The 27,752-nt window shown below is 33.0% G+C and overlaps 2 protein-coding genes across 2 annotated transcripts; both read left to right on the top strand.

Annotated features, from left to right (window-relative positions):
* The first annotated feature begins 2,017 nt into the window (after positions 1–2,017).
* LOC117689092 (ryncolin-4-like) lies at positions 2,018–8,836 on the top strand. The gene is made up of 5 exons (XM_066088888.1): positions 2,018–2,497; positions 4,189–4,313; positions 4,947–5,043; positions 6,368–6,532; positions 8,404–8,836. The coding sequence occupies exons 1-5, from the start codon at positions 2,194–2,196 to the stop codon at positions 8,637–8,639; spliced, it is 927 nt and encodes a 308-aa protein (XP_065944960.1). The 5' UTR covers positions 2,018–2,193; the 3' UTR covers positions 8,640–8,836.
* Positions 8,837–17,443: 8,607 nt separating this feature from the next.
* LOC136269523 (ficolin-1-like) lies at positions 17,444–25,425 on the top strand. Its single transcript, XM_066086810.1, has 4 exons — positions 17,444–17,552; positions 17,964–18,060; positions 18,328–18,492; positions 25,133–25,425. Exons 1-4 carry the CDS (start codon positions 17,526–17,528, stop codon positions 25,396–25,398), a joined length of 555 nt encoding a protein of 184 aa, XP_065942882.1. The 5' UTR covers positions 17,444–17,525; the 3' UTR covers positions 25,399–25,425.
* The last annotated feature ends 2,327 nt before the right edge of the window (positions 25,426–27,752 follow it).

Below are 27,752 nucleotides of genomic sequence, written 5' to 3' on the forward strand. Positions count from 1 at the left end.
GGGCCGCAAATATATAATTGTTGTATGAATCGTTGGTTGTTTACATAAAAACACACGACAAAGAAGAAAATATGAGTTGGTTGTACTAGTTTTTATGGAAAATTTTAATATACTTTCCGCAACTTGTTTTTAAGTTTAACATTTAACTATTATCATAAAGAATCGAGTTCGTTACTGTAAGCATTTCTAACGGTAATTGTATGATCATTGCCATAGTATGAAGTAATGGAGAACACATTGATTTGTACATTACTCTAATACAAAGTTTACAAAGTTTAAATCATCATTTTTCTCTTGGAGATTATGTATTTCAAACCTTTTTGGTTTTTTTTGTTGCATTGTATTGAATAAAAACTAAATGGATTAGTTTATATGATTTCAAGGGACCATATGATAAAAAAGAAATGGATTAGTTCAAATTTTCCAGTCAATTAAAACTTTCATATCTGTCATCTGTCATATTTTTGCGTAAATAAATGATGTGGATGACATTTCATGATATTTTTCTACCAAATTTTACATGGAAATATAATTAATACACACACAAAGTAATTTTATTTGACACGGCACATAGAAATTCATCATATATATCATTTATATAAAATTTCATGTCATTTAGGTCTTGAATATTTCAGGTCTTTAGTATGCCCCGTTTATCGATCCCGATACATTGTTTTGAAAAGAATGAAGAACTCCGAATTTTTCCGAATAGATTATAGTCTCGATAAAAACGCGCCAAACACGACAATTTACTAAATATGACCCTACTTTTCATTTACGAGTAAAAAAAATTATGTGATTTTTTGGAAAGGCATAAAACATATATCTACAAGCAAATTTACATATAATTCATAAAAATAAGCATAATATTAATTCTATTAAAAAAAACTATCCCGCAGAAACGCAGTAACAATATTTAAATGTACATCAAATAACGGACCGCCTTCCGGCGGCCCGTAATAAACAATAATGTTTTCATTTGTAATTGTACCCAATACCAACAACTCGACTAAAAAATCAATATTAAAAAAAACCCACTTTAGCACTAACAGTACATCTTAAAATGATTTACATGAATCTTTCTGCAGAGTATGGCAAAAGAGTAATGTATGCCCATTATTCTTCTTTACAGCGGACTGATTTAGAAAATCAATGCATCAGAAATGCGAATATTTACATTGAAGTTGTTTTTAAGCGTGAATCCTAGTATTTATTTTAAACAAAACATTAACGGGATTGAAGACAGTTTTATCAAAGAATACTTTTTTATTCGTTCAAGTTATGACCCCATTACCAACAGTGGTAGCAACGGGAGGTAATTGATGTGTACAGAATGACATATTTAATTTAAATTATTATATGGATTTGGTTTTTTTATTTTTAAAAGATTACCTCTAACTTTACTGCAAATTGTATTTTCGCTTTTGCGCAGGTGCAAAATGGCTATAAAGCAGCGATGTATGCATGAATATTGTAGTGTGTTAATATTCAATGAGTACCTGCTGGCAAGAATTCCTCTGGAAACATTTCTTTATCATAAGATTTATTTTGGCCATCTACAAAACAAGTTCGGTGTTGATTATTTGCAATCAGCTGTAAAGAGCAAGAGAAAAAAAGAAGTTTAGCAGATATAAATTCCACTTGCTGCATGACAAATAAAGGCATCTAAATGTATTATATTTTCTTTTTCGCAAACTATGCATTCTCTTGGTTTCTCTAGAAAATTAAATCAGGCTTTTGGTGCATTATTTGTTAAAATTATCAATGCTCATCTTTCTCTATGGGATTATTTATTACCTTTGACGAAATAGAACCGTGACACTCAGCTATTTGATAAGTGGTTAAAGATATAAATTATTAACATTAATACTTCATACATACAATTCAATTTATATATCTCTATGGAAATGAAAGAATTGGAATCGTCTTTGATTTTACTGTTAATGTTATGCTACTAGCATGTCGATATCTCGTGAATAATTTTACATTGATGCTTAAAACACGCCAGATGGATTTTTATTAGAAATATTTCTTGGTGTACCTTAGGGTTGCACTGGTTACTTGAGAAAAAATAATCATTAGATCAATATTGCATTTTACACAGTGACTGTGAATTTCACGAGAAGCAGGATTTTTGATAATTTTATCATAAAGAATTTAATCTTGTTGTTGATCGGAGGAACTTTAAAAGATATGAAATCTTTTTTTGAAAATTTGATTATCTTTCAAATCAGAATGCTAACTGTGCAACTTGCTGCCTCTTGTGACTCCTATTATTCAGCCATCCCTGAAGTAGAAAACAAGATTGGAACTTCGTATTTAGTACAAGAAGCCAAGGCATCGTCACTCTCATTTTGTGGATCTTTGTGTATCAACAACTGTAATTGTTTTGGATATAATCGCCTTCAGAAACAGTGTCGATTACATGTAATTTGTGATGTTGGTAACATGTCTTACACTGGCGCGGGATGGAGGTACTATCGTGTATCCCGTGAAGGTATGGATAACATATTGTAAAACATAAAAATTCTAACTCACGGATGATTTTAAGTTTTGATATAAAACATTCATAACATTTCTGGATTACTTTGGAATCATTTTTATTCATGTTATTTGTGGGTAGCCAAGTTTTCTTAGTTTGTGGGCGTGTAATTTCGTTTGTGGCAATTTCGGGATAATTTGAATAAATTTCAGTCAATTGCTTCTACATACGTTTATGGGGATGCAAATTCGTGGGCAAGAATTTATTGTCATATATCACATAAAGATACGGAAAACATATACTAAAACCTCAAAATTTTTACTTAAGAAAATTTATAAAATTTCTGGATTACTTTGAAATGAGTCGTCTCTCTGTAAAATTTCTGAAACAAAATGTTGTATGTTTGACTACTTTCAAGTCACGGATGATGTCGCGTAACTATTGTCAATAGCCCCTTTTACAATCATTAAACTATTGAAAGAATAAAATTTTATTTTCATTCTTATGATTTGCAAACAAGTGTGAATAAAACTCTGACACTTTGTGAATTGTGTAGTAAATTCATATACTTTCGAATACACCATTATATATTTCTTTTAGATCCTCAATCGGCGAATTTCAAACTGTTGTATTGGAAATGCTGTATTTCAGTGTTTATAACCACTTTTGTCTATTATGTAACTCATTTGTCAGATGAGATATTTGCCTTTAAAATACCGAAGGAATTTTTCCGTAGGATCTTTGAAATTTTTCTAATTTGTTAAAATCCAAAAGGATTTGAACAACATATGGTTTGAAAATCCAATAGAAAATCTTGATTTCATATGGGAAAACTTGCTGTCTGAATCAAACTTTTATAGGTATAAAAAATAATTCCTGTAGGTTTTTTTTTCACAAATAAATCTTATAGGACTTTCTTATTATCCTGTAAAATAATTAAAATAAAATAATTTTTCTGTGGGAATCTCCCAATGAGACAATAATTTTTAAAGGGTATATATCTAATCTGAGAAGTGAGACAGATTAAAAACGTGGTTTTAAATGTACATTCCGGGCTATATGTCTATCATATTGGATAAGAACGTTAAATGAAACTGCATCTTTGCTCTAGCATAATTATTAAACACAATTATAACCTGTTAATATTTTACAATAGCTTACAGATAATCGAACTTGACTATACGGAGTTTTAAAATATGGATTATTCATTGAAACCTGCAAGAACTTCTGTGGAATCCTATTTAATATTAAATGATTCCGTTTCTTGATTAATGAGTTTTCTAATCAATAATTTTCATCTATTTTTGATTAAATACTTAATCGGCAAAATATTATTTACAACATTTTATGCCAGTGCACTTTATCCATAATTGATTTTCATTTGCAAAACCTATACAATATTACTCTTTCGACAATAACCGTCACCTCCATCTTTTTAATGTGAATGAATTTTTTTATTATGTAATTAAATGTTTTCGTAAAGTTGTGATTAAAAGGTTAACGTAACAAATATAAATCAATAATCCTGAACTTACAAGTATCCGTATGTGTCTATTTAAAAGAACGTTGTCCGCTTAACAAAACAATAATTGATTGTCGAAAGCTTTTCTTCTTTAATTCCCATGATATTGAAAATAAAATTTCTACCATATATCATCATCATCCTTTTTAATGAACACAAATATAACAATGATGCTTTTTTTCAGCTGAAAACTGTTTGGCGCTGTATCAAGCCGGACAGACGTGTTCCGGTGTGTACACCCTCCATCCAGCAGGGGGCGCTAATACTGATGTCGTCTGCGATATGGAAACGATGGGAGGAGGCTGGACAGTAAGTTACAATATATGAGAAAAACGTGTACCTGATGTTTTATCAGATGACCAAAAACCTTGTTGTTGAAAATTATTACAGATCTTGAATATCATGCTACATCTAACATAACTGAACAAGCGACTCTCCACACAAACACACTCACATGTAATTTATGTATGAATAACCATGAACAGCATCTATATATATGTAGATCCTAAATGTAATGCTATATGGTGGTTATTTGCCTCCTAAGAATAAGATAACGATAATAGGAAAATAAATTAATTATAAATGTAAAAATAATGAAAAGAAAGAAAAATAGAGAAAGAGGAAAATGTCATTCAGTCAAATACATCAATCGATAAATAATGCCAAAAATCTGGTGGAATAAATTGTTTATTCTTTATGTAGCATGTTGGTTGATAGTAACACACATTAAACCAATTTTATCATTCAAAATCAAAGTGAATGATTTAAGAGATCAGATGTTAACAGTAATTAACAGTACATGTAACTGAAATATCAATTTCTTCACAATTGATCTATTTTTCTACCTTTCATAGTTGTCTCCATTTTTAAACTCTTTTGATATATGTATATCATAGGAACTTTTATGGCATTTATTTATAGCGTATTTTTATTGTTTTCTAGGTGATTCAGAATCGATTTGATGGTTCCGAAAATTTCAATAGAAACTGGGCCGATTACAAAAACGGGTTTGGGTTGGCTGTCGGTGAATATTGGATTGGTAAGTTGAATTCAACATTACAATTTGAAGCACAGGGTCCAAGCCCGTTTTAACATTAATTTCAATGTAACCATAATTAAAGAAAGGGGTCAAACTCTCACCCTGATAAAAAAAACTACCAGCTCACTTCAAAAGCCTAATAAATCAATTATTTTTTACAACACTTGCAATATGCATGTATTTTTCAAAAAAGTAATGTCTAAGATACGCTCATGCCGAATTTCAAGTTGATGGGTCTTAAAATAGCGGAGATATACGTCATTAATCTCTCGAAGTCGCCAGTTTATTTTTACTCGGACATTTACCGGTCCAGGGCTCACGATGGGATTTTGCCTATGACAACAGCAGTATTGCAACAAGTCGAGAAACAATGGCACTAATCTTTCAAAATCTCACATCAAACGCAAGCTACTTACATCCTTCAATTCCGATAAAATTCCTTAAATACTCTCCAAACTGGACTTTTATTCTGCAGTCACATTGACTTCTGACTGGGCCAGCCATTTTGACGTCTTCGAGAAAGACTGATTCTGATTGGACCATCAGGAATATTAACCAATGAAATTGAGTTTAACATTTTCTATCACAATGGCCGGTCTGGTCAGAAGTTGATGTAGCTGCAGAATAAAAGTTCAGTTTGGAGAGTATTTAAGGAATTTTATCGGAATTTAAGGATGTAAGTAGCGTGCGTTTGAGGTGAGATTTTAAAAGATTAGTGCGAATGTTTCTCGACTTGTTGCAATACTGCTGTTGTCATAGGCAAAATCCCAACGTGAGCCCTGGACCGGTAGGTGTCTGAGTAAAAATAAACTGGCGACTTCGAGAGAATAATGACGTATATCTCCGCTATTTTAAAACCCTACAACTTGAAATTCGGCATGAGTGTATCTTAGACATTACTTTTCTGAACAATACATGCATATTGCAAGTGTTTTTAAAAATAATTGATTTATTAGGCTTTTGAAGCGAGCTGGTAGTTTTTTTATCTGGGTCAGAGTTCGACCCCTTTCTTTATTTATGGTTACATTGAAATTAATGTTTAAACGGGCTTGGCCCCTGTGATTTGAAGTAAGAATTAACAAAAACATACAGGAAAAGACTTTGTTCTAGCTATTGTATTTTTTTTATAGGATCTGTTTAATAACAAAATTCTGTAATAAAATTCAAATAAAAAAATCATGATTACTGGGGATTTTTTTTCTTTTAAGTTGTATTGACGAACATTTATTCTAGTATTGCATTTTCTTTGATTGTTTTTGATGATTTATTAATCAAGTATTACATAATATCATGAAGGAGCCAAATAATGTTCGTTTCTTTGTAGGTAATGATGCAATTCATAAACTTACACAAGCTAACAATTCGTTGTACATTTCAATCACCCTTACAAACGGTACAACATTGTATGAATTGTACGAACTATTCAGGATTTCAAATGAACAGGACAATTATAGATTATCCATAGGAGGAACTGCATCTGGCACTCTTGGTATGCCATCTTTTCTTTTCTCTCTTACAATAAGCAGTTAGAGGTTGTAAGTTGTAACTAATCTAAATAAGAACCTTACACAATGCACGATTTGTTTAATCATACGTGTACATGTATAATAAGACAGCTTTCTCATTCTCAATAGATGGTATTGTATTTCATATCTGATTGTCATAAATTTGGTTTACCGTAATGACAATAGACTAAACCTGTCGTTATGTCAGATATGGAACAGTCAGTAGTACATATCGTCGAGTACCATATATTCAAAACAATGAGCAGTTTAGGGCTTAATTTTTAAAAAACTTTTTAAACTGTAATTGTTCCCAATGCGCTTACCTTTTGTGAGCTTTTCTAATCACATTTCCTTCAACGAATTTTCGTTCATCTGCTGTTTGGCCGGTTAACTGTAATTCGTTTCTTTATTTATATAACCACTTATTCATATGGACCAAACTTGGCACTAACCATCTTCAGTTTGATCTTAAATTGTGAAATGAAGGGCTACCTATTTAATATAAGTGGAACTAGATGGGAGATGCGAACATTTTCTCTCGAGGGAAAGTGAATAATGAAATCAAACTAATTCAGATTCTTTCCAATATCATATTCAAAAAAAGGAACGAAACGTGTTGCAATCAAATGTTTAGAAGCATTTGGATAGCAAAATTACAAAAGAGAAAATGTGTACATCCTTTGAAGAACGGTTTAATGTTTTTGGCATACTGAATACTTTTAGGGAGCGTAAATAAACCAAGATGCGTTAGCAATTAATATCGATGACAATATTGAAATCTTCTTTATACCACTCTGATATTAAATGAAGTTTTCTTTATTGTGATCGATTAATGCGATCTAGAAAAACTTCTAAAGCATCTAAAGTATTAAATTCAGACAATACTTAAATAACCGCTCTGTATACAGTATATTTGACGTTATATAATGACTAAAATCAATTTAACTACTGTTTTTTCATATCAGTTCCTCCGAAAGAGTAGCATCGACTGGCCCTTTATTTCAAAACTTCACTCATTTAGTTCTCGTTTCAAAAATAACAAATACAATTACAAGCACGGATAATCAATGCTTATAGTTTTAATGAAGTTCACTTTTTGAAATGTTCATAGAAGCTAAAATTTGGGGTTTTAGAGTTTAAAATTCTCATATATTCTATAATTCATTGCCTAAAAAGGGGCCTTTTTTATATGTTTAATGATATCATATGATACACTAAAATTTGAATACACTGAATGATCGATAAAAAACTTAAGTAAAGATTAAAGATTATCTCCCTGTAGTCAGGGTTACACAATTATAAATAACTTGTCATTTGCTATTTCATAGTGTAGTTTCAGCATATAACATGTATCATAAAAAAATACACAATTTTGACAAGGAACATTATCACAATATCAGAATGTGTTTAAACCGTAAAATGCTTTCTTTGGAGTTTCATGTGGGCTTGTAGGTAGAATTAGACTTGCAGAAAAGAAAAGTTTTCTGCAATAAAAATTTTCTGCAATGATTGTTGCCCGTTAAGTCTGTACAAGTCGAAACAACAAAGAAAGGTTTTTTTATGGTTAATATATATATTTATCGAGAAATCATTTATCAATTATCCGTAAATAATATGTTAATGTAACCAATACTACAAGACAAAGTTTGCCATAATAGGCTTTCATAACATTTTCTGGTTTCAATTGTTCAGAAAGCTAAGGATCCTCTTATCAACTAAAACTCACAATCGAATTGTTCTGATTACTCCCTGGTAGATTCCAGCAGCAAACATTTTACACTTTGATAAGACATTTGAATATATTGAAGCTCGCTAACATACACTGTGTATTTCTCTATATTATAAAAAAAACCAGGAAACCGGATGACCCCAAATTCTGCAAGCGACAATCTAAATGGTAGGGAGTTTTCAACATCAGAAGGATCTAACTATTGCGCAAAAAATCACAAAGGAGGCTGGTGGTACCACGATTGTTTTGACGCCTATCTAAACGGTCTGTTCGGCTCCTCTGATTGGGTACAACCTTGGTACCCTTTACTTACAACAGGGAAAAGCATTCAGAAGACGGCTATGATGATTAGGCGAGGATAGCGGGAAAATGTTCACAGTTATAATCTATCGGCGAGGATAGCGAGGAAATGTTCACAAAGAAATCATCTATAGGCGAAAATAGCGACAAAATGTTCACAGAGTTATAATCTGTAATGGTAAAATGTAACAGTAAAGTGAAACAAATAATATGTCCCATTCAGTATTGATCGTATATTAAATATATCTTTTAATTCCATTAGTGTTTAAATTTGTGCTTTTTGTTCGGGTTTGAGGTTAGATTAATAGATTTTCACGTTCAAAAAACCTTTTGGTTGGATTCTTTGTTGCGAATTTTATAAATTAAGATAGCTTCTTTTTTTTTTAGATAAGTGTTGTTTTCATTGTGAACATATTTTATTTACTAAAGAGATGTCAAAATGATCAGACACACGTTCTAATAACTTGGATTGTCCTCACTTTGATAAATACATTATATGTATATATTACACTGCAATACACTAAACATTTTAACAATTATGGTACAAGCGGCAATTAATTAAAATGCTGATTTTAAATGATATAATACTGTGTATTAGTAAAATAGTAAAAATATGCAAATATATTTAAAGGATTTAGTTAAATCTTCCACACTCCTGTATCAAAGTGTGAACTGCTTTTAATATTTTCACATTTCATCATCAGACAAGAATTTATCACACAAATGTATTCAATGTACATCAATAATAAAGTTTATACATTGTGGACATGTTAGTTAAAAAGGAATTGATATGTATTTTTTTTTTTTTGGTTGTGTTTCGAAGCAAAAAAACATTTTTAACATATTTTCTTAGACGATCATTACCAAGTAAAAAAAGTATTTGGTGTAAGAAAGCGAATACAAGACTATCATTTTAGCATTTTGCATTTACACATGTACATATTATTATGTTATGAAAATGAAATTTAAATTTTATCAATACTGTATCTTTTTAATTTTAATTTTTGAAACACAGGATATACTAGATTTTTCAATCAGCAAACAAGGATAAAAATGTTTTGCTTCGAGCTTTAATTTATTAATTTAATATATATATATATATATATATATATATATATATATATATATATATATATATATATATATATATATATATATATATATATATATATACAAGAACACATTTTTACAGAGGCCGAACATTTTACAAACGCCCTCTTTTTTACCTGTACAAACTTCAAAATGAAGCCGCTTGTCAATCAAGTTTGAAACAATAGCACCCAGTTTTATTGACGTTATCGTCCGAGCGTGGACTGGCCAGGTCCGCGGATTTCTGTTTACTAGCAATTAACAACGTTATCTTTGATAGCTTCCGTCATGTGTTAAAAGGGGAAATTAAAAATTAAATTTTTAACATTACCAGTATTAACACTGATTATGAAAGATAATTATTCAGTGATTGAAAATACGCACAATTTATATTTGAATTATGTTGAATGTATGTGACTTAATAAATTCTATGAAAATGCATGGACAGCTTCAAAACATATAAAAGTTTCTTTTTACAACAAACGTACAATGTGCTATACAGCTATATTTACCGGTAATTCACTCAATTGGAACTGGTTGCATGTAAACGTCACTCCTTGGAAAACGATTCCATTAATTGTCGATGTATAATGGCTGCCTTTTCATTCCACATTCTTACTGATCGTATGGTTTTCTTATACAATTATAATTGTTAAAATTAACTTTTTAAACAATATCAAGTGCTAAACACAATGTACTGAGTTATACTTTTATAGCAGAATTAATTTACTGCATTTTTTCAATTGTGCTTTACGCACCTGTGCCTAGAGAAAATTCGGACGACACATAACATTTGGGCATAAAATCGCATCGTATGGTCGTTAGAACAATATGATATTCAAACTAAGACCAATTCTGACTAATTCTTTATTTCGTATGTATTAATTTGCTTCCTGTGTATAGCGATTAACAGCGTTCACGACCGCAGGTGGACTGCAGTCCCCGGAGGCTTTCACACATCTAATGATTAAGGTGCCTCACTACACCTTGAAATATTTTCTCAAATAAGCAGATTATGATAGAAAGCATGATGGATAAGAAGTATATATGTCAAATAGGCGAAAAAAATGTGCAATTTTGGATAAAAAATGATATTTTCAAAAATTTCATTTAGTAAACATAAACAAAAGCCCAGGCGGATTCGAACTCATGATCTGCGGTTCACAAGCCTGATACTTTAACCACTGAGCTATGACGTCTGAATCGATTGATACAAACAGTTTAACAAAACATTTAAATCTAAATTTAAATTTAAATTTAAAATTTAAGTGTCTTAAAAAGTATAAGTATTGGTGTAGTGAAGTACCTTAAGCCCCGCCCTCACCTGAGATTTACCACCCGGTAAAAATGTCCGCCCTTAAACCCTTTTATTACTTTGAAATTTAAACATAATTATAATATCTATATCATTAGGGCTATATTTCATTTGTGAATATTTGTCAAAGACTTACTATTAAAAATAATTAAAGAATTTTAATCTTTTTACGAACCTCTCACGCATACATTGTATTACACTATAAGTGATTGAGCGCCTTCATGTTCATACTTTGTGTCCATGTATATCCGAAAGAGAAGCTTTTATGTGATGACAATGCTCTTGTTTTCGGGGTTAAAAAAAACAAAAACACTTTTTCACCAACGTTTTCTACTCGCTTTGAATTTCCACACCATGTTGACATAATGAACTTTCGGGATTTTTCATATTAAATGCACTGACTTAAAGTTATCTCCCGTATTTCCTTTGATGAACAGACAATCTCCCGTATTTCCTTTGATGAACAGAATATATGACAAATTTTCATTTTATTGAATATTTGTAATATAGTTTCTGAGTTTATCCATGCAAACGTGATAATGTTAAAACATAAACTAAAGAGCCTCCCGTGATTTAGCGTGAATGTGATGCGCATGTGCAAGATTGTAAAATCCAAAAAATCAAGATGATTTCCGGATTTTTAAAAGGAATTTTCGTTGATTATTAATAAGCAAAGCTTGACTGAGAAAAAAACCAAATTGGTAGTCTGCAGGTACCAATGATGTTTAAAATATATAAAACAAAAGACAGCACTCTTCCGATTTCTCGGTATTAAAGCCCCAAAATTCGAGTCTATTATTTTAATATAGTAGTATATATAAATATAGGAAACTGTCATTTTCCGCACTTCAGCAGATTAAAAAAAATATACTACAATAGCTTTCTTCTCTCAAATTGTTATATATGATTGGTAATATCACCTCTACCTTATATGTAAAAAATACTAAACTCCACCGTCTTGGTTTTAGTTGGGCCTGAAAATATTAAAATGCACCAAATTTTGCTATATATTTTTAGCATTACGAATGAAGATTTGTAAAATGGATTTATTTAAAAAAATAAGAAAAATGTCCCCGAGGATAGCATAATTCTGTGCATAAAATTTAAACGGTGTACAATTTTTACTTTTTCTTTTATGTTATTTCTGAAAACGTACTCCTACAAAGCTTCATTTTATCATTACGTCATAAATGCGCATTGGCAATGCTCCCCTACCGCATAACGGAAAAATCGTTTAAAAACAACAAGTTGTTGTCCTTTAAAAAAGGATTACAATACATGGACCATTTGCATGTGTTTCCAACGAAAACGTGAAAGCCTTACGATTATTAGAGATTCCACCCACTCTAGCCTCCTACTTTTAACCACTAAATTTGTACGTTGTTTACGTATACATGTATGTATAGCCCTGACTTTTTATCTCAGAATTAAAAAGGCTTCATACTTCCTAAATAATCATGATCTATCTATAAATGAAGTTTGCATGTATAGCATCAGGCATTCGGTGAATTCTACTATTTGCTCACACATTACGATTCGCATTACTTTGTTAACTATGCAGGAACAGCTTTGTGTAAATTAAAAATGTCATATCTTAATGCATTTTTCTTGAGATTTAAACTTTTATACAGTGACATAATTATATTCAATCATACTTAAATGCTTAAAAAAATTTAATCGGGAATTACTCTAGCCTCGCCTACTATAAAGGTAAAGTTAAGTTACATGTGTATTCGGAAAACAACAATACATTGCAAATTATGCTATTTGATGCATGTTGTAGTTTCGGCATAATATCAACTTATTTCACAATACTGACAGTTCATATCACATGCCGATCATTTCTTTAAAAGGAATACTTTGTTCTGTACTGTTTACTGACAACTTTACAATTAAAGCGCCTTTGAACTTATATAAGTGTGCATATGACACGAAATCCCGATCCCGATAAACGTGTACTAGCCTGGTTCCCTGAGCTACCAATTACGCACAGGAACCAGGCTAGCTCATGCGCAGGTTGCATTTTCCCCATAGCATCCATTTTAACCTCCCTTATATATTTTATGCGTGGACCTCAGGGTCCACGCAAAAATTTTCTTTAAAAATCTAATTTTTTTTACTGTATTTCGTTTACTGGTTCAATTTTATAAATGACATCATAAAAATTTCATGAGAATACCAACCCACTGTATTATACTAGAAATCCCAAAAACATGCGCAATGAAAACTTAAGTCGGCCTCCTAAAGGCCAAAATCTAGTAAATGATTTTAAAGTGTCTTTTTGGTGCAAGAACCATTATGACATCATAACTGATTTGTTAAATCTTTCCCGAATTTTACAGCTTTGAAGGAATTATGTAGAAAAGGAAACTGTTTCTTGGCATTCTATATTAAATGATAGGAAAAGAAATTCCGATACCTATATTCAATTTGACATCACTTTAAAAGGGAGGTCAAGAGCTTGTTTAATGACTTTTTTTTGGGAGATATTGTAGGCATTGTAGATATATTTTTTTATGCAAAAATGGACGAAACTCCAAAATTATGTTATTTATTTTTTTTCATATTAAATAGGAAGTGACAGTTAAAATCATGATTTTTCATTGAGTTTATTAAAATTTTTAGCTCCGATACACCCTATTAAACACAGCTATTGTTATGAAGCATAATTGAAAGAATTTATTTCCTGAATTTCATAAACCTGTAGACATCTTTCATTTACTAGATCATTACCTTAAAAGTAAAGTAAAATAACGTTATTTTAAGATTATTTCTTCAAGTAACACAAGTCTCTGTCCACGTGTGATATATCACAAAACTATGAAAATAAAAAAAATGAAATTTTCAATAAGTAACTTTGAAAGCAGTTTTCTAGATAGTATGTCAGAATCTTTACAGCGATTATACAATAAGTCAATTTCTATTGCGAAATAGATTGTTTGTGAATCAAATTATCTATGAATTTGAAAAAATTGTAATATCTCTAAATATCCGTAAAATGACATCTATTAGGCTTAAAGAGCCGTTACTGTTTTCAAAGATTCTACTAGCATGGGTACTTCCAGGCCTCTTTGCAACAACAACTGCTAGCAAAAAATCTTGGTCACAAATTGCTCGGACGTTAATGGTGAAAAGTCCTTAAGTTTACCTTCTTTTTTTCTAATTTCGACCTGTCAGGTAATATAATGGGCAAACGTGTACAATCTGTTGCACCAACTATTTCCTTAATACTGCTGTGATTCAGAAATTCTCTTTGAATTTCTTGTAGTTTATTTTCTTATGGAATGCAACATATTTTTGCAATATTATGCAAGGGCAAGATACACCGGCTTAACAATGCAAGAAGCAAAACTTCAAACAAATCTTCTGAAACTCTGAGAAAACACCCGGTGCAATAAAACCGTAAAGGAAATAGTAATTGGTTTAGAATAGATGTCGATGAAGTTTTTTTTTGATAGCTTCTTTTGTTTTCGCTCCCGATATTCCCCAAATTCTTTTTGAAAGTGCAATTACATATTCTTTTCTTTAACGAAATCTCTCAATAAATTCCTCCTCGGTATTTTATAAATGGTTTATTCAATCTCCTCCACTTTCTCTCTCCGAATACTTTAGATTCACCAGTATTTGCTGATTAGCACTTTTCGTGTATTTATTTTGTTGAAGTGATCCACAAAATTGAATATTCATTAAAGTGCAATTTCTAAAAGTATATTGTATTGATTGAATCAATTGCCATGTTTATCCTTGCAATTGTGATTTTTTTAAACCACAAAAATTGATGCCTACAGTTAATATTTAAACTTTTGTCAACCTCATGAAAAAAGTAGTCAATCTACTGTGGTTTCAGCAATATTCTTTGAATACCAGTTTTCGTGGATTTCGTTGTAAAGTTGATCCACGTAATTAAATGTTCATTGAAGTGCAATTTCTATTAACATTTAGCATTGATAGGGTCATTGGCCACGAATTTACGTATCCTTGAAACTGTGATTTTCACTATATCCACGAAAATTGATACCCTTGAATATTAATGAAACCACAGTATTTTAAATATCCATTTAAACCTGCCAAAAACCTGATTGAGAGTAAACCTAACTTCTGAGCACGATTTACATAAATCAGAAAGGTATGCAAGTGAATTGATATATTTGAACTTAACTTAAGCCTATATCATCTTGATCCAGGCTTAATTGCCATAATACCAGTGAGCTTTCTAGTGTAATGTTATATATGTTGCTCTTAATTGCACATTCTATAATGCCATGTCTTCTTTTCCTCATTGGACGGGGGGGGGGGGGTCTTAGCATAATGAACTAAATCGAACTATTGATACAACAGAATCTAATGAGAATTGAATGTGATTAAATTTATTGAGGGATAATATATCATCCATTTATATTTTTGAAATGCAACTCTTGAAATATTTTATTTTTTATATCCGTAGCTGTCAATGTAATATTTTCTTTTAGATAAGCTTAAATGTATATTGAAATTTAAAAACGATCAATAGCATTTTACTTATTCTTACCGATTAACAAAACTAATCTTTACACGATATTGTATACGGCTGCTGATGCTGATAGGGCATATGAATCAATTGCAAGTTCACGTTTCATACAAGGGCACTCTCATATTGATTTTTTTTTAGAATATCTAAAATCCAATTCAAAAATGTTTAAGCATCGGAACTTTATAGCTGTATTCAATTTTTTTCCGAAAGCGAAACCTACAGATATGACTTCATTTTTTAAGTTTCTAACAATTATTTTCTATACGTTTGTGCTAAAGTTAAAATTTTGTTTATCGTGTGAGACATTTTATTCGGTCATTCCTGAAATAGATAACAAGGTTGGAACAACACATTTGTTACAAGAAACCAAGGCATCTTCACTCTCACTTTGTGGATCTCTGTGTATCAACAGCTGCAACTGTTTTGGGTATAATCGCCAAAAGGAACAATGTCGATTACATGTAATTTGTGATGTTGGTAATATGTCTGTTACTGACGCTGGATGGAGGTACTATCGTGTATCTCGTGAAGGTATGGAAAACATATTCATATAATATTTTTTAAAAATCACTGCACACGCATTTGACATATCAAATATAAATAAATAATAAAATATTCCAATCTCTGACGGTCTTTTCTAAATTAAATACTCATAGGCATTACTACTAACTATTTTATAAAGGTTTTTTTTATCTATATTATTCTGTCGTTATCTCTACCAATAATTTCAGCAGTATTGGTAAAAGACATTATTAGGGAATTTGGGTTAAGGGGGACAGTGGCATGTAGATCAGAACATTGTATTGTAACAGATTTATATCGAGAGTATTAAAAAAGCTACTCTGGAATGTAAAAGATGGAAACTTTACTGTTCCTTTATTCCCTGGCACATTTGAATTTAATGACAATTCTGAAACATAAAACTGAAAGTTTTTATTACCAGCTCTGGTGGGGCTTTAGGCGTTTATGTAACTGATGATGATAATGACACGGCTTATGGAATTTCGCAGATAAAAAGTCATTGAATAACAGACATTAAAGGACACATTTCATTTATCTATAGAATCATAAAATATTTCAATTTCTGACGGTCTTTTCTGAATTTAAAAATACTCATAGGCATTACTACTAAATGTTTTATCAAGGCTATGATTCTGTCGTCGTTATAGTCTTTGTATAACAACCCTCTGGCAAAACTATATCGTATTTTTGGTAGGCTGTGTATATTTATCTAAAGAGAGGGTGTATTTGCACATGTCGGGTATGTTGTTGTGTCGAGAATATACAATGAACTCCATAGAAACATAAACACGTATATATACAGTCATAATCTCTCTACTAATTTAGATGTATTCTAAAGTGGTAGCAAAAAAAAAAATAAAGATCGTTTGTTTTCTCAAAATAACAATTTTTCCCAAATAAACATGATAAAATAAACCAATTTATTTCATGAAATGCAATCATTAATACATATCCTCCAAAACAGTTTCGCAATTGCTCAGATATTAAATACGCTAGGATATGAAAATATTAAAAGGCTGCATTGTGAAGGGGGGGGGGGGGGGGCAAGGCAATATATGTTGAAATAATTTTGTCATCGCTTTCAAAATTATGATTTGATTTTAGTTTGGGTTTTAATATAATAGCTTTACATATACATATCAAACAAGTCTGGTGTTAAAAAAGAAGAAGAAAAAATCATCGTTACATGCATTAATGATAATTTCTAAGATGGACTTTTTTAATATCAAAATTAATGCCTATTGTTGGTTTTTACTTTAATATCTTGGATTCAATGGACATACCTAAAAGAAACTTCCATCGTTTACTTCTATAAGAAAATAAAAATGTTCCTGTCTTCTGCTTCACTTGGCTAAAACTTCCACTATCAACAATAAGGTAATAACAATACTTTTTGCGTCGTTTCTTTACTTAGCCAAAGACTGTCTGGCGCTGTTCCAGACTGGACACACTTGTTCCGGTGTATACACAATTTACCCGACAGGAGGCGCTAAAACTGATGTCGTCTGCGATATGAAAATAATGGGAGGAGGCTGGACAGTAAGTTTTTTTTCACTAAAACAATAAAACACAACATTGAATTGTGTAGTTTCTTTTGTCGTTTGGCTGTGAATAGCACATTAAATACAAAGCTTCTATCGCCCGAGGGCAAAGAATTACATGAATCGAATGATAACACAAAACTGATCATGCTGACAGTTCCAACTATATAGATAAATAGTATTCTCTTTTATTGGTTGTCATATATATTTCTACAAACATCAGATTTGGAAATCATAACTTAAATACATAAGTCTTGATGTACTCTGATGCAGATTTTTGATTAACTTACTGCATTGATGATGACTACAAAACTATTAAGTTAAAAAGAATACAGTTAGTACAATTTCTATTTTCAGGTTTCAAAATATCTGATTTTGTAAAATAGTATTTTCTTTCCCAATTTCATAGCTTATTCAGAATCGTTTTGATGGGTCTGAAAATTTCAACAGGAACTGGGCCGATTACAAGAATGGATTTGGGTCGTCTGTCGGTGAATACTGGATTGGTGAGCGTTTATTCCGATTGTTCATGTATTGTTCAAATCGTTTATATAATTAAAAATCGTACTAGTAAATAATTGTGTTTTTTTTTCAGCTTTACGACATATTTTACTTGTCTAAAATGTATTCAATTTAATCAAACAATATTTCCAGCATTCAAGAATGTATTCTAGTTGACTTAACTAATTTGTGAAAAGTAGTGTTAAATAAACATAGTCTATGATAAAGAGTATTACATTACGAGGACAAGTATTTCATTTATGTATTTGTAGGTAATGACGTCATTCACGAATTGACGAAAAACTCCAGCTCATTGTACATTTCAATCACCCTTAATAACGGAACAACTTTTTTTGAACTGTACGAAATATTTTCAATTTCGAGTGAAGCTGATAATTACAGGCTATTTATAGGAGGACAGGCCACTGGAACTCTCGGTATGTTATCACTCACTATAACGAACGTGACTTTATAAACTCTATCTCTAAACGTTGAAGTTGAAAATCTCTAAAATATATCAACGAAGGCAGAAAAGTAGTTATTTAAATTGTCGATGTAAGCAACTCTTATTCTTTTATTATTCGTGAAAGGCCTCTAGAAATAGTTTGTTGGGGTGAGGAAATGTGTTGATTTTTTATATAACCGTTTTTGAATAAACCTTTTTACCCGTTTGTATTATGATAACAAAACAGAGGTTTAAAAATTCACCATGAAATAGAGAACTTTTTTTTTTTTTTTAATGATTTTATTTAAAATTACATACAAATTGCTTGAGGTTATACCTCCGCAGAGGCCCTCTTTGTATTCCTTACCTGGGGTGCCAGGGGCCCCCTGGATCGGTAACTATGTAGCAAAAAAAATGAGGATACCTTATACATTTATATTTTTACGAAGTAAAGTTAATAAAGTGAAGTATTATAATTATAATTATAGTAGATCATACACATATCTAACTTAACAGTGCGAATTTATCATTTTTTTCTTATGTAAAGATTTATTGAAAAAAAAATATATGAAAACAATTCTAAATGGAGAACTTAGATAACCTCTAACTTACTTATATCACAGATTTCCAATGTCAGGAGACAAAGTATTGGTCCACCTATAGGAAAAAAGAATTTACAGTTTTATAGTATTAAAATATATTACGTATTGAAAAGCTAGTTATGGGGGCGTGGATGATCAAATTCAGCTTTTAAAAACATGTATTGTCACTACGGAACACGTCCAGAACAGCTGTCGATTTGTGCTTTACTCCTGCATTTCAAATACATTAAACTGCATATAATTCGTCATCTAGGCTGCTTTCAACTGTTAACTCGTCTTTCACAAAAGGAAACATTTAAAGTTCCAAGTGCTTCTTAACATTTTTTTAAAACAAATCCATTGTCTTTTGCCATTTCATAGTTCCTTCCAATGAAAGCTTATGCTAACAAAACACGAATGCATGTGTAACGTACCGAGCTACTTGTACTGCCAGGGGAAGGGTTCGTGCCTGGTCTTTTCCAGGGTTTTGGGTGTACACTAACAAAGTCTTATAATATAATGATTTTCTATTGATTATCAAAAATGATTGGTATAGCCTAACCTTACTTAGGTTAATAATCAACAAGTAATTTCAGGGAATCTAGAATATTTACAAACACAACAAGGGTATAATAAACAAATATATAATTGACACTGTGTGTGATGTACTGGTGCTGCCTTATTCAGGTCGGACAGTACACACCCACAGTGACAATCCACTGAGGTCAACCACTCAGCTAAAATGACTGACCGTCCTCAGATTACCGCATATACTGTAGGCTGCCTTATTCAGGACGGACAGTATATGTGGTAGCCCTTCAACCACTGTGCACACTGTAGGCTGCCTTATTCAGGACGGACAGTGGGCACAACGGCCTGGACGACAGTCTGATCAGCCACTTGAGAAAGGAACCATGGCTAGCCTCTCCGAGGAAAGCCTACTGTGAAAGACTGACAAGCCAAAATGACTGCAATGCCTACAGTACCAAGAGGACAACCTCTCTATGGCCTATCAAAAACACTTAACACCGTTACGAACGGGCAAGCTCTGTATTGACACAATACCTTTTATTAAACTTCACCAACTTCCTCTCTCTGCGGCTGATTTCCAACTAAGCAGCCGACAGCTGAATCACTGTCGTATTTATACCCTTGTATCACGTGACATAAACAAAGGAACTAAAAGAAAAACCCGGTCTGGGCCGAACCTAAAATATCCGGAATTATTACACTACCCACGCCTCCGATGACATGCGTCCCGCATGTACACCAAGAGATCAAATACAAAGTTGTTTTTTTTTTCCAAACTAATTTCAGGATTCATTTATTCACACAAAACAATAATAATATCGATAACTGTTCATGCTGACCAATTAAACAAAAAAATCTTTCATACAACATTTACTTAAATGTCAAACAAAACAAATCGTTCCTCTTCTATTTCCTCATTGTCCATCTCATTTAATTCAGCACATACATCAAAATGAGACATAAAGTCGATCCACGAGGAATTTCCATCATATTTGTCTGGCTTAACACAACTACTTTTAGACTTGTCTGTTCTAGCTGTACCAGTGCCCCGGCGAGTCGTAACATTACTCTCCCTTGGTAAATTGTAATCATATCTGGGTAGATCTGCATGATAGGGTGTACTAGTAAATGAGGGTCTATCTGTCATTCTATCAACACGTCTATCAGGATCTAGGAGACTTTCAGGCCTTTGATTTTCTATGGTGTCTGTCCTAATGTTTTTAGGTCTTGCACCCTGTTCTAAGTAGTCTTGATCTTCTGTGGAATTCCGCATACTTTCAGGAAAACCTGAATCTCTTGCGGCTTCACTCCTACTTTTATTTATGCTCTCCTGGAGTCTATTAAACTCATCCTCAAGCCCCATTAATTCATCTTGCAGATCTGTCATCATGTCAAAATATGCCACCCAATATAATGATACAATCTAACTAAAAAAATATTAACAGAGCAAATAAAACAATGCAAGTGTATCTAATTGTTAACCCAAAATCCCGACGCTGCCACCAAATTTCTGTAACGTACCGAGCTACTTGTACTGCCAGGGGAAGGGTTCGTGCCTGGTCTTTTCCAGGGTGTTGGGTGTACACTAACAAAGTCTTATAATATAATGATTTTCTATTGATTATCAAAAATGATTGGTATAGCCTAACCTTACTTAGGTTAATAATCAACAAGTAATTTCAGGGAATCTAGAATATTTACAAACACAACAAGGGTATAATAAACAAATATATAATTGACACTGTGTGTGATGTACTGGTGCTGCCTTATTCAGGTCGGACAGTACACACCCACAGTGACAATCCACTGAGGTCAACCACTCAGCTAAAATGACTGACCGTCCTCAGATTACCGCATATACTGTAGGCTGCCTTATTCAGGACGGACAGTATATGTGGTAGCCCTTCAACCACTGTGCACACTGTAGGCTGCCTTATTCAGGACGGACAGTGGGCACAACGGCCTGGACGACAGTCTGATCAGCCACTAGAGAAAGGAACCATGGCTAGCCTCTCCGAGGAAAGCCTACTGTGAAAGACTGACAAGCCAAAATGACTGCAATGCCTACAGTACCAAGAGGACAACCTCTCTATGGCCTATCAAAAACACTTAACACCGTTACGAACGGGCAAGCTCTGTATTGACACAATACCTTTTATTAAACTTCACCAACTTCCTCTCTCTGCGGCTGATTTCCAACTAAGCAGCCGACAGCTGAATCACTGTCGTATTTATACCCTTGTATCACGTGACATAAACAAAGGAACTAAAAGAAAAACCCGGTCTGGGCCGAACCTAAAATATCCGGAATTATTACACATGTATAATCTTTTCTTTAGCATTCTAATGCATATTGCTGTTGAATCTATGTTTTCCTGAGCAAACCCCGTATTTGTATAACTCTCGCTAAATATGCTGCATGACGGTATGCGACCCCATTTTCTAGTCATTGTCATTGAGCCCAATCTATAGTTCTTAGCTCAGATTTGTCCGCTGTCTGTTGTAGGCGTCGTTGTCGTAAACTTTATTACATTTTCATCTTCTTCTCCAGAACAGCTGGGCCGATTTCAACCAAACTTTGCACAAAGGATCACTTAATGAAGGGGATAAACGTTTGTTTAAATTTAAGTCCAAATTTGTTGGTATTTAAAAAAATCTTTTTCTCAAAAAGCACATAGCAAGAAAAGCTAGAAATTGTGCGAAAACATCATCAGGTAGTGTAGATTCATATTTCTTCAAATCCTGGTCGACTGGGGGTAGGTTGGGGCCACAATGGGTGGATGTCTGTTTACCTAGGAATATATAAACAAAATCTTTAAAAAGCTTCTTCTTGAAAACTATTAGGCCAAAAAAGCTCAAATAAGTGTGAAGGCATTATTTCAACAGAGTAGAATAACAAACACGTGTGATGGCAGTTTTTTGTCATGGCTTTACTTTAGTAGTATAATAAATGGCAAAGAATACAATATATAGAATAAGACTTCAATGAACAATGAATTGAGGTATCAATGGTTAAACAACGGTCACAACAAAAATGATCAATGAAGTTTGATAAATGTTCAATATGGTTAAATGACAAAAATTCAATGTCAATCAATGTATTATGCACAATGGTCTACGCCTACTTTTTCAATAGTATATGACGTAGAAAAACAATGACAATGACAAAATGACGGAAGCCCATATTATTGGCCAGAGACACTGGAAATAAACAGAATCTGCGGCGGGGCTTCATGCAAAATTCGGCCATATGTACGAAAGCATCAAGATGACTTGCTTGATGGTTGCGGACATCCGCCACAAGCGGGCAAATTTTGCCCATGCCATGACAAAACTGCTTCATGAATGTAAAGGAGGAAAAGTGTCAAGGTTTTCAAGCAATATTTTGTACAAGCCAGATTGAATACCGTTCAAAAATAAAGTTGAGCACAATCAGAGAGATGAGTGCCATCAGGGTATAAATTTGAGTTGTAAATCTGGGTAATTGATATAGCCCCCATTTCTAGCAATGACGAAGTTTGACATGGAACTGTTGATCCTAACGCGTGCTTTTTCTGCTGCTATGTGCGAGAACATATCACGGTACATGTAATATTTTCTTGGCAAGATCTGTGACCAAATAATTCTACAATTTGGCCGCATAGAGTGGATATTGGCAACTGTCAGTTTCATGTATTTTTGAAGGCGACGGAAGGACATAGTACCAATACTGTTACCCCCACAATGAATCATTAGTACATCTGGATAACCAAACTGTTGGACTAGATCACGAAAGCCTGGCTCAACGTCCTCCCACACCATTCTTTTCTTGCCAAACCACCTTATAGAAATATTGTGAGGCTCCAGATGTAGGTCCTGATTTTTGTAATTGGTAAATGAGTACTGATAGGCGTAGCAGATCAAGGATGAACCCATTATCCATACTGTAGTAGGGGTACCTGCAAACTTAGCATACTATTAGAAAACAGTATTATTTTGTGTTGCGAGGTACATGTACTTATATTCGAATGCATAAATAAACGGCATTCGATTTTCAACGGCCTTTGATCTTAATTTCTTCTTCAGGTATACCCTGTACAAACACATGCGTTGCACTACCAATGCGAAATGAATGGGATTTAAAAGATGTGGTATCCAGACCAATGAATTTTATTGTTTTGTGTAGGATTGAAGTAAACTGATATGATGTTAGGGGTTTTGCATTCAAGTGGCAGAAGAATGGGCCTGAAACATTAGGTCTTATTGATAGGTATTGATTCAAATGAGTAAATAATGTTGTTGTTTGTGTGTTTAGAGGTATTTGGATTGTGGCACCCTTGCCCAGTTGGTCAGTTTTAGAGCCCTTAATCTGAACCATGACTTCAGAGTCTAATAAATGAATGTCAGTCTCAAGTAACACCACTGCATTCCTACTCGACACAGTAAATTCACTCACTCTCAGCAATGCAAAGAAGGCTAGTTCAAATGCGGTTGCAAACAGTGTAGTTTCATAAGAGTTAGCACAAACTGAAGACAATGCAGTAACAAGTTGGCCTAACAGGGGTAAAGTTATTGGTGCTCTAATATCTTTGGAGGGATTCAAGCGATGCATTCCCTCGAGCATCTTTTTGACGATAAATGTTTTTGTATGGTCAGTGTGGCCTTGCAATTGGAGCTGATAGCTTATACCGCTGATATAACATCTTGCAGTTGAATATGAAATGGAGTTTGATGCTAAGTATGCGATATAATCAACTAACTGGTGGACTGGTGGTGGCCAAAGTAGCGGTGAGGAAAATTTATTACGAAATGTACCAAATGACTCGAGACCGCGCTGGTGTGTATCAGCTGTGTTTTAAGCTATGGCAGCAGATAAAATCGCATCTACGTGGGGTCTAAGAGGTTGAATAATTCCGTCGGGATCTGTGAAGGCTGACTGTCTGCATTCGGAGCAAGTGTTCTGAACTTTGTCCACTGAAAACGATAGAAATGTATTTGGTTTATAATTCCTTCTTACTGTCGTTAAACATCGGATAAGCGAAATTTTTAAAATTATGTGTGTGATGGGTTTTCATACATACTCGAATGGGTTTCGGGTCACGTGGTCAGGTAGTATAAATAGTAGGACCATGCGGTGGCGTGGCACTCTAAGCTCGCTCGCTAGTATCAGTAGTTAAAATGGCTGCAGATGACATGGAAAGTGTTGATTTAGGACTATCAAACGAAGAGGCAGTTTCGTTATTTAGTTCCTCATTAAACAAAGCGCTGGAAAAGCAGAGTAATTTAATTGTGAATACCTTAACGGGGCTCACTGAGCAACTTGCAAAAAACAATACGGTGAGCAGTGCTGCGCACGTGGCAGAGACTAAACGCTAGCGAGCAGCGTAGCTATGTAGTACTTGTTGGTTTTATTCATTTAGCACTTTATTGTTCTATATTCGGACGAACGTAGTGAGGGAGAATATAATTAAAATTAAAACCTAATCACAGAAGTTATTTTACCGATACATGTTTTTACTTAAACTCTGTTTTTGACAAAAGGTAATCGGATGAGTCAAATACCAGCAGGGGATGATATCAATGGAGCAATGTTCTGTACACTGGACAGAGACAATGACAACCATATTAACGGCCATTGTGCCAGGGATCACTCTGGAGGATGGTGGTTCAATATCTGTCACGACGCCTACCTGAATGGACCGTACGGATCGCCATCTTGGAATCAACCTTGGAACCCTCTATTAAGCACGGGGGAAATGATTCAGAAAACATCTATGATGATCAGGCGAAGCTTATCTGCTAAATAAACAAGAAAGGGAGGAAGTAAGAGAGAGTTTTCGACTGTTATCGGCAACAGTTTCCTCAATATCACGAATTTAAAAAACTCTCATAGTATAATAATGATATAGTGATATTAAATTTAATACTTTTTAGATGTTTTAAATATCCAACGTTTCGAAGTATTAGATTGTTTATAGCAAAATGATATTGTTAATTAATGATACATTTATATCGCAAGTTAAATTTACATCCATCATGTATGTTTCTCTCCATTTCTTACTGAAATTTATTGTATTTCATAGCTCAGAAAACCTACAGGACTGAACTCTCCATGCCATTTTTATCAATGGTTGAAACCATCAGCAACCTAAGAAAAGATCACGCACTGCACGAAATATTCATGATCATCTCAGACTCAAATTCCCACAAAAGACTATTTTGCTGCTTCTGTTATCTAACGTTTTGATGTACATTTACAATTTTTTAATTAATATTTCTTACTTTTTACGAACAATGTATTAGTAATTAGTATTGTTTAAAGAAAGAATGTGAATATAAATAATCTAAGGCCTTTTGATGATTCATGAAAGTTACATAACCCGATATTGCGTTTTTTCAGTAATGTAGCAACCTTCATATTCCGCATGAATCACCCAAGAAAGCGGAATATTTTTTAAACAACGGCATAATGGAATCCATAATCCTTATCGACAATGTATTAGGAGATTCATTAATAATAGGACATTCTGAATCCATCGACCTCTAATGATATAGTATCCTTTAATTATATATATATATATATATATATATATATATATATATATATATATATATATATATATATATATATATATATATATATATATATATAATTTTCATTAGTGTCAACATCCTGACCCCTAATGGAATAATTGTATCGTTAACAAACTACCAAGTCGTCCAATTATGATACAATTTCAAAATTATATCATTAACTGTAAAATTACATTCACCAATTAATAATGATATTAGAGAAAAACACAAAAAGGTACATCGTTGACTTACAATGATAGTTTATTGCATTAGAGGATGAATTTTATGTATCAACCTCAAATGATCAAACACCGCTTAGTGATACAAATAATTATCAATTATCAATTGCAACCCCTAATTCTAAATTATTGCATTCATACTGTAGTTGACATCAACCGCTAATGATAAATCTCCGCTTAATGATACAATTCTATCATTAAGCGGCGCATACGCACAGCAGACCTAACGCGTAATGAAGCAAGCCAAAAGCTACATGGTCAACCTCTAATGATACAAACATTTTTATCATTAAGCGTTGCATTTGCTCTCCTAATAATATAATAGTATTTCTAAATATTATACAATATAAGTAAATGCTATATACATTTATAAAACTATCAAAATCGCATTTTATATCATAGACCCCCCCCCCCCTCCACTCCCATACTCGTGTCTATGCGTCCTTGGACTGTAACCAAAACCTTTACTAAAGAGAGTATTAAATATAACATTCTTTTAAAACAACTACCATTGTACATGTATGTAATCGAATTGCGTATGCCTATAAGTCTAATTGAAATACTATTGATTGTTAAAGATTTCCAAACTAATTCCTTATAACAATAATTTAAATGGTAGAACATATTTAAGTAGAGATAGGTTTTCGCAGTTTTTTTTTATTTAATGCACCACAGTTTTCAAAATAGCATTTTATGTCCTTAAGAAAATGATTAGAAAATGTGATTATTTTAAACCCGTTAAATGATAGCACCAATGATACATTAAAACCTAATATGTATGTTTTGAACCTCTTAATCTAAAAATGCTGGGACAAGTTACCAAATTGGGATCTTTGTCACAGAATTACATATTTGTTTTGATTTTCAAGAATTTAACTTAGAAATGAGTGTCGATTCGGTTGATGTCACAGTTTCCAGAAACAACCCCGGCTGTCTTGTCTGTGTCTGCTTCTCCTTTTCAACAAGAGGTTTGCCAGCCTTGTCTGCTCCTCTTAGTCGTCTGCCAGCTTGGTTCCTTAATGGTCCCAAGAAGTCCTGCCATGCCATCGATGTCAGCTGCAGTGGTTGTGCTTCACCTTGCATCACCACCCGTCTCCGTGCCAACCACTTTCACCCCGACCCAGTGACTGAGAATGGCGGGGAGGAAACCGTTGATGGTCTGGAAGCATGGTAGTAACTAGATACACTAGAGAAGATTTCTTTTCACCCAGCCACAGCCTCTTTCTGACAGGATGGTTCTCTAAGATTGTTTCTCTTAACTACTCTTCTTCTGAATTCCACACTGGGAGCTGGGGAAATATCCAAACAATCCGCAAACAATTTGTTCTCTGGCTCTTTGAAATCATCTT

Source organism: Magallana gigas, chromosome 6 (assembly GCF_963853765.1).
Source record: "Magallana gigas chromosome 6, xbMagGiga1.1, whole genome shotgun sequence".
Lineage (NCBI taxonomy): Eukaryota > Metazoa > Mollusca > Bivalvia > Ostreida > Ostreidae > Magallana > Magallana gigas.

Bases quoted from the DNA above. Each gene is read 5' to 3' on its own strand.
- LOC117689092 (XM_066088888.1), top strand. From the start codon at position 2,194: ATGAAATCTTTTTTTGAAAATTTGATTATCTTTCAAATCAGAATGCTA. The intron at 2,498-4,188 runs GTATGGATAACA...GCTTTTTTTCAG, and splicing joins CTATCGTGTATCCCGTGAAG to CTGAAAACTGTTTGGCGCTG. The intron at 4,314-4,946 runs GTAAGTTACAAT...ATTGTTTTCTAG, and splicing joins CGATGGGAGGAGGCTGGACA to GTGATTCAGAATCGATTTGA.
- LOC136269523 (XM_066086810.1), top strand. From the start codon at position 17,526: ATGAAAATAATGGGAGGAGGCTGGACA. The intron at 17,553-17,963 runs GTAAGTTTTTTT...CCAATTTCATAG, and splicing joins TAATGGGAGGAGGCTGGACA to CTTATTCAGAATCGTTTTGA. The intron at 18,061-18,327 runs GTGAGCGTTTAT...ATGTATTTGTAG, and splicing joins TGTCGGTGAATACTGGATTG to GTAATGACGTCATTCACGAA.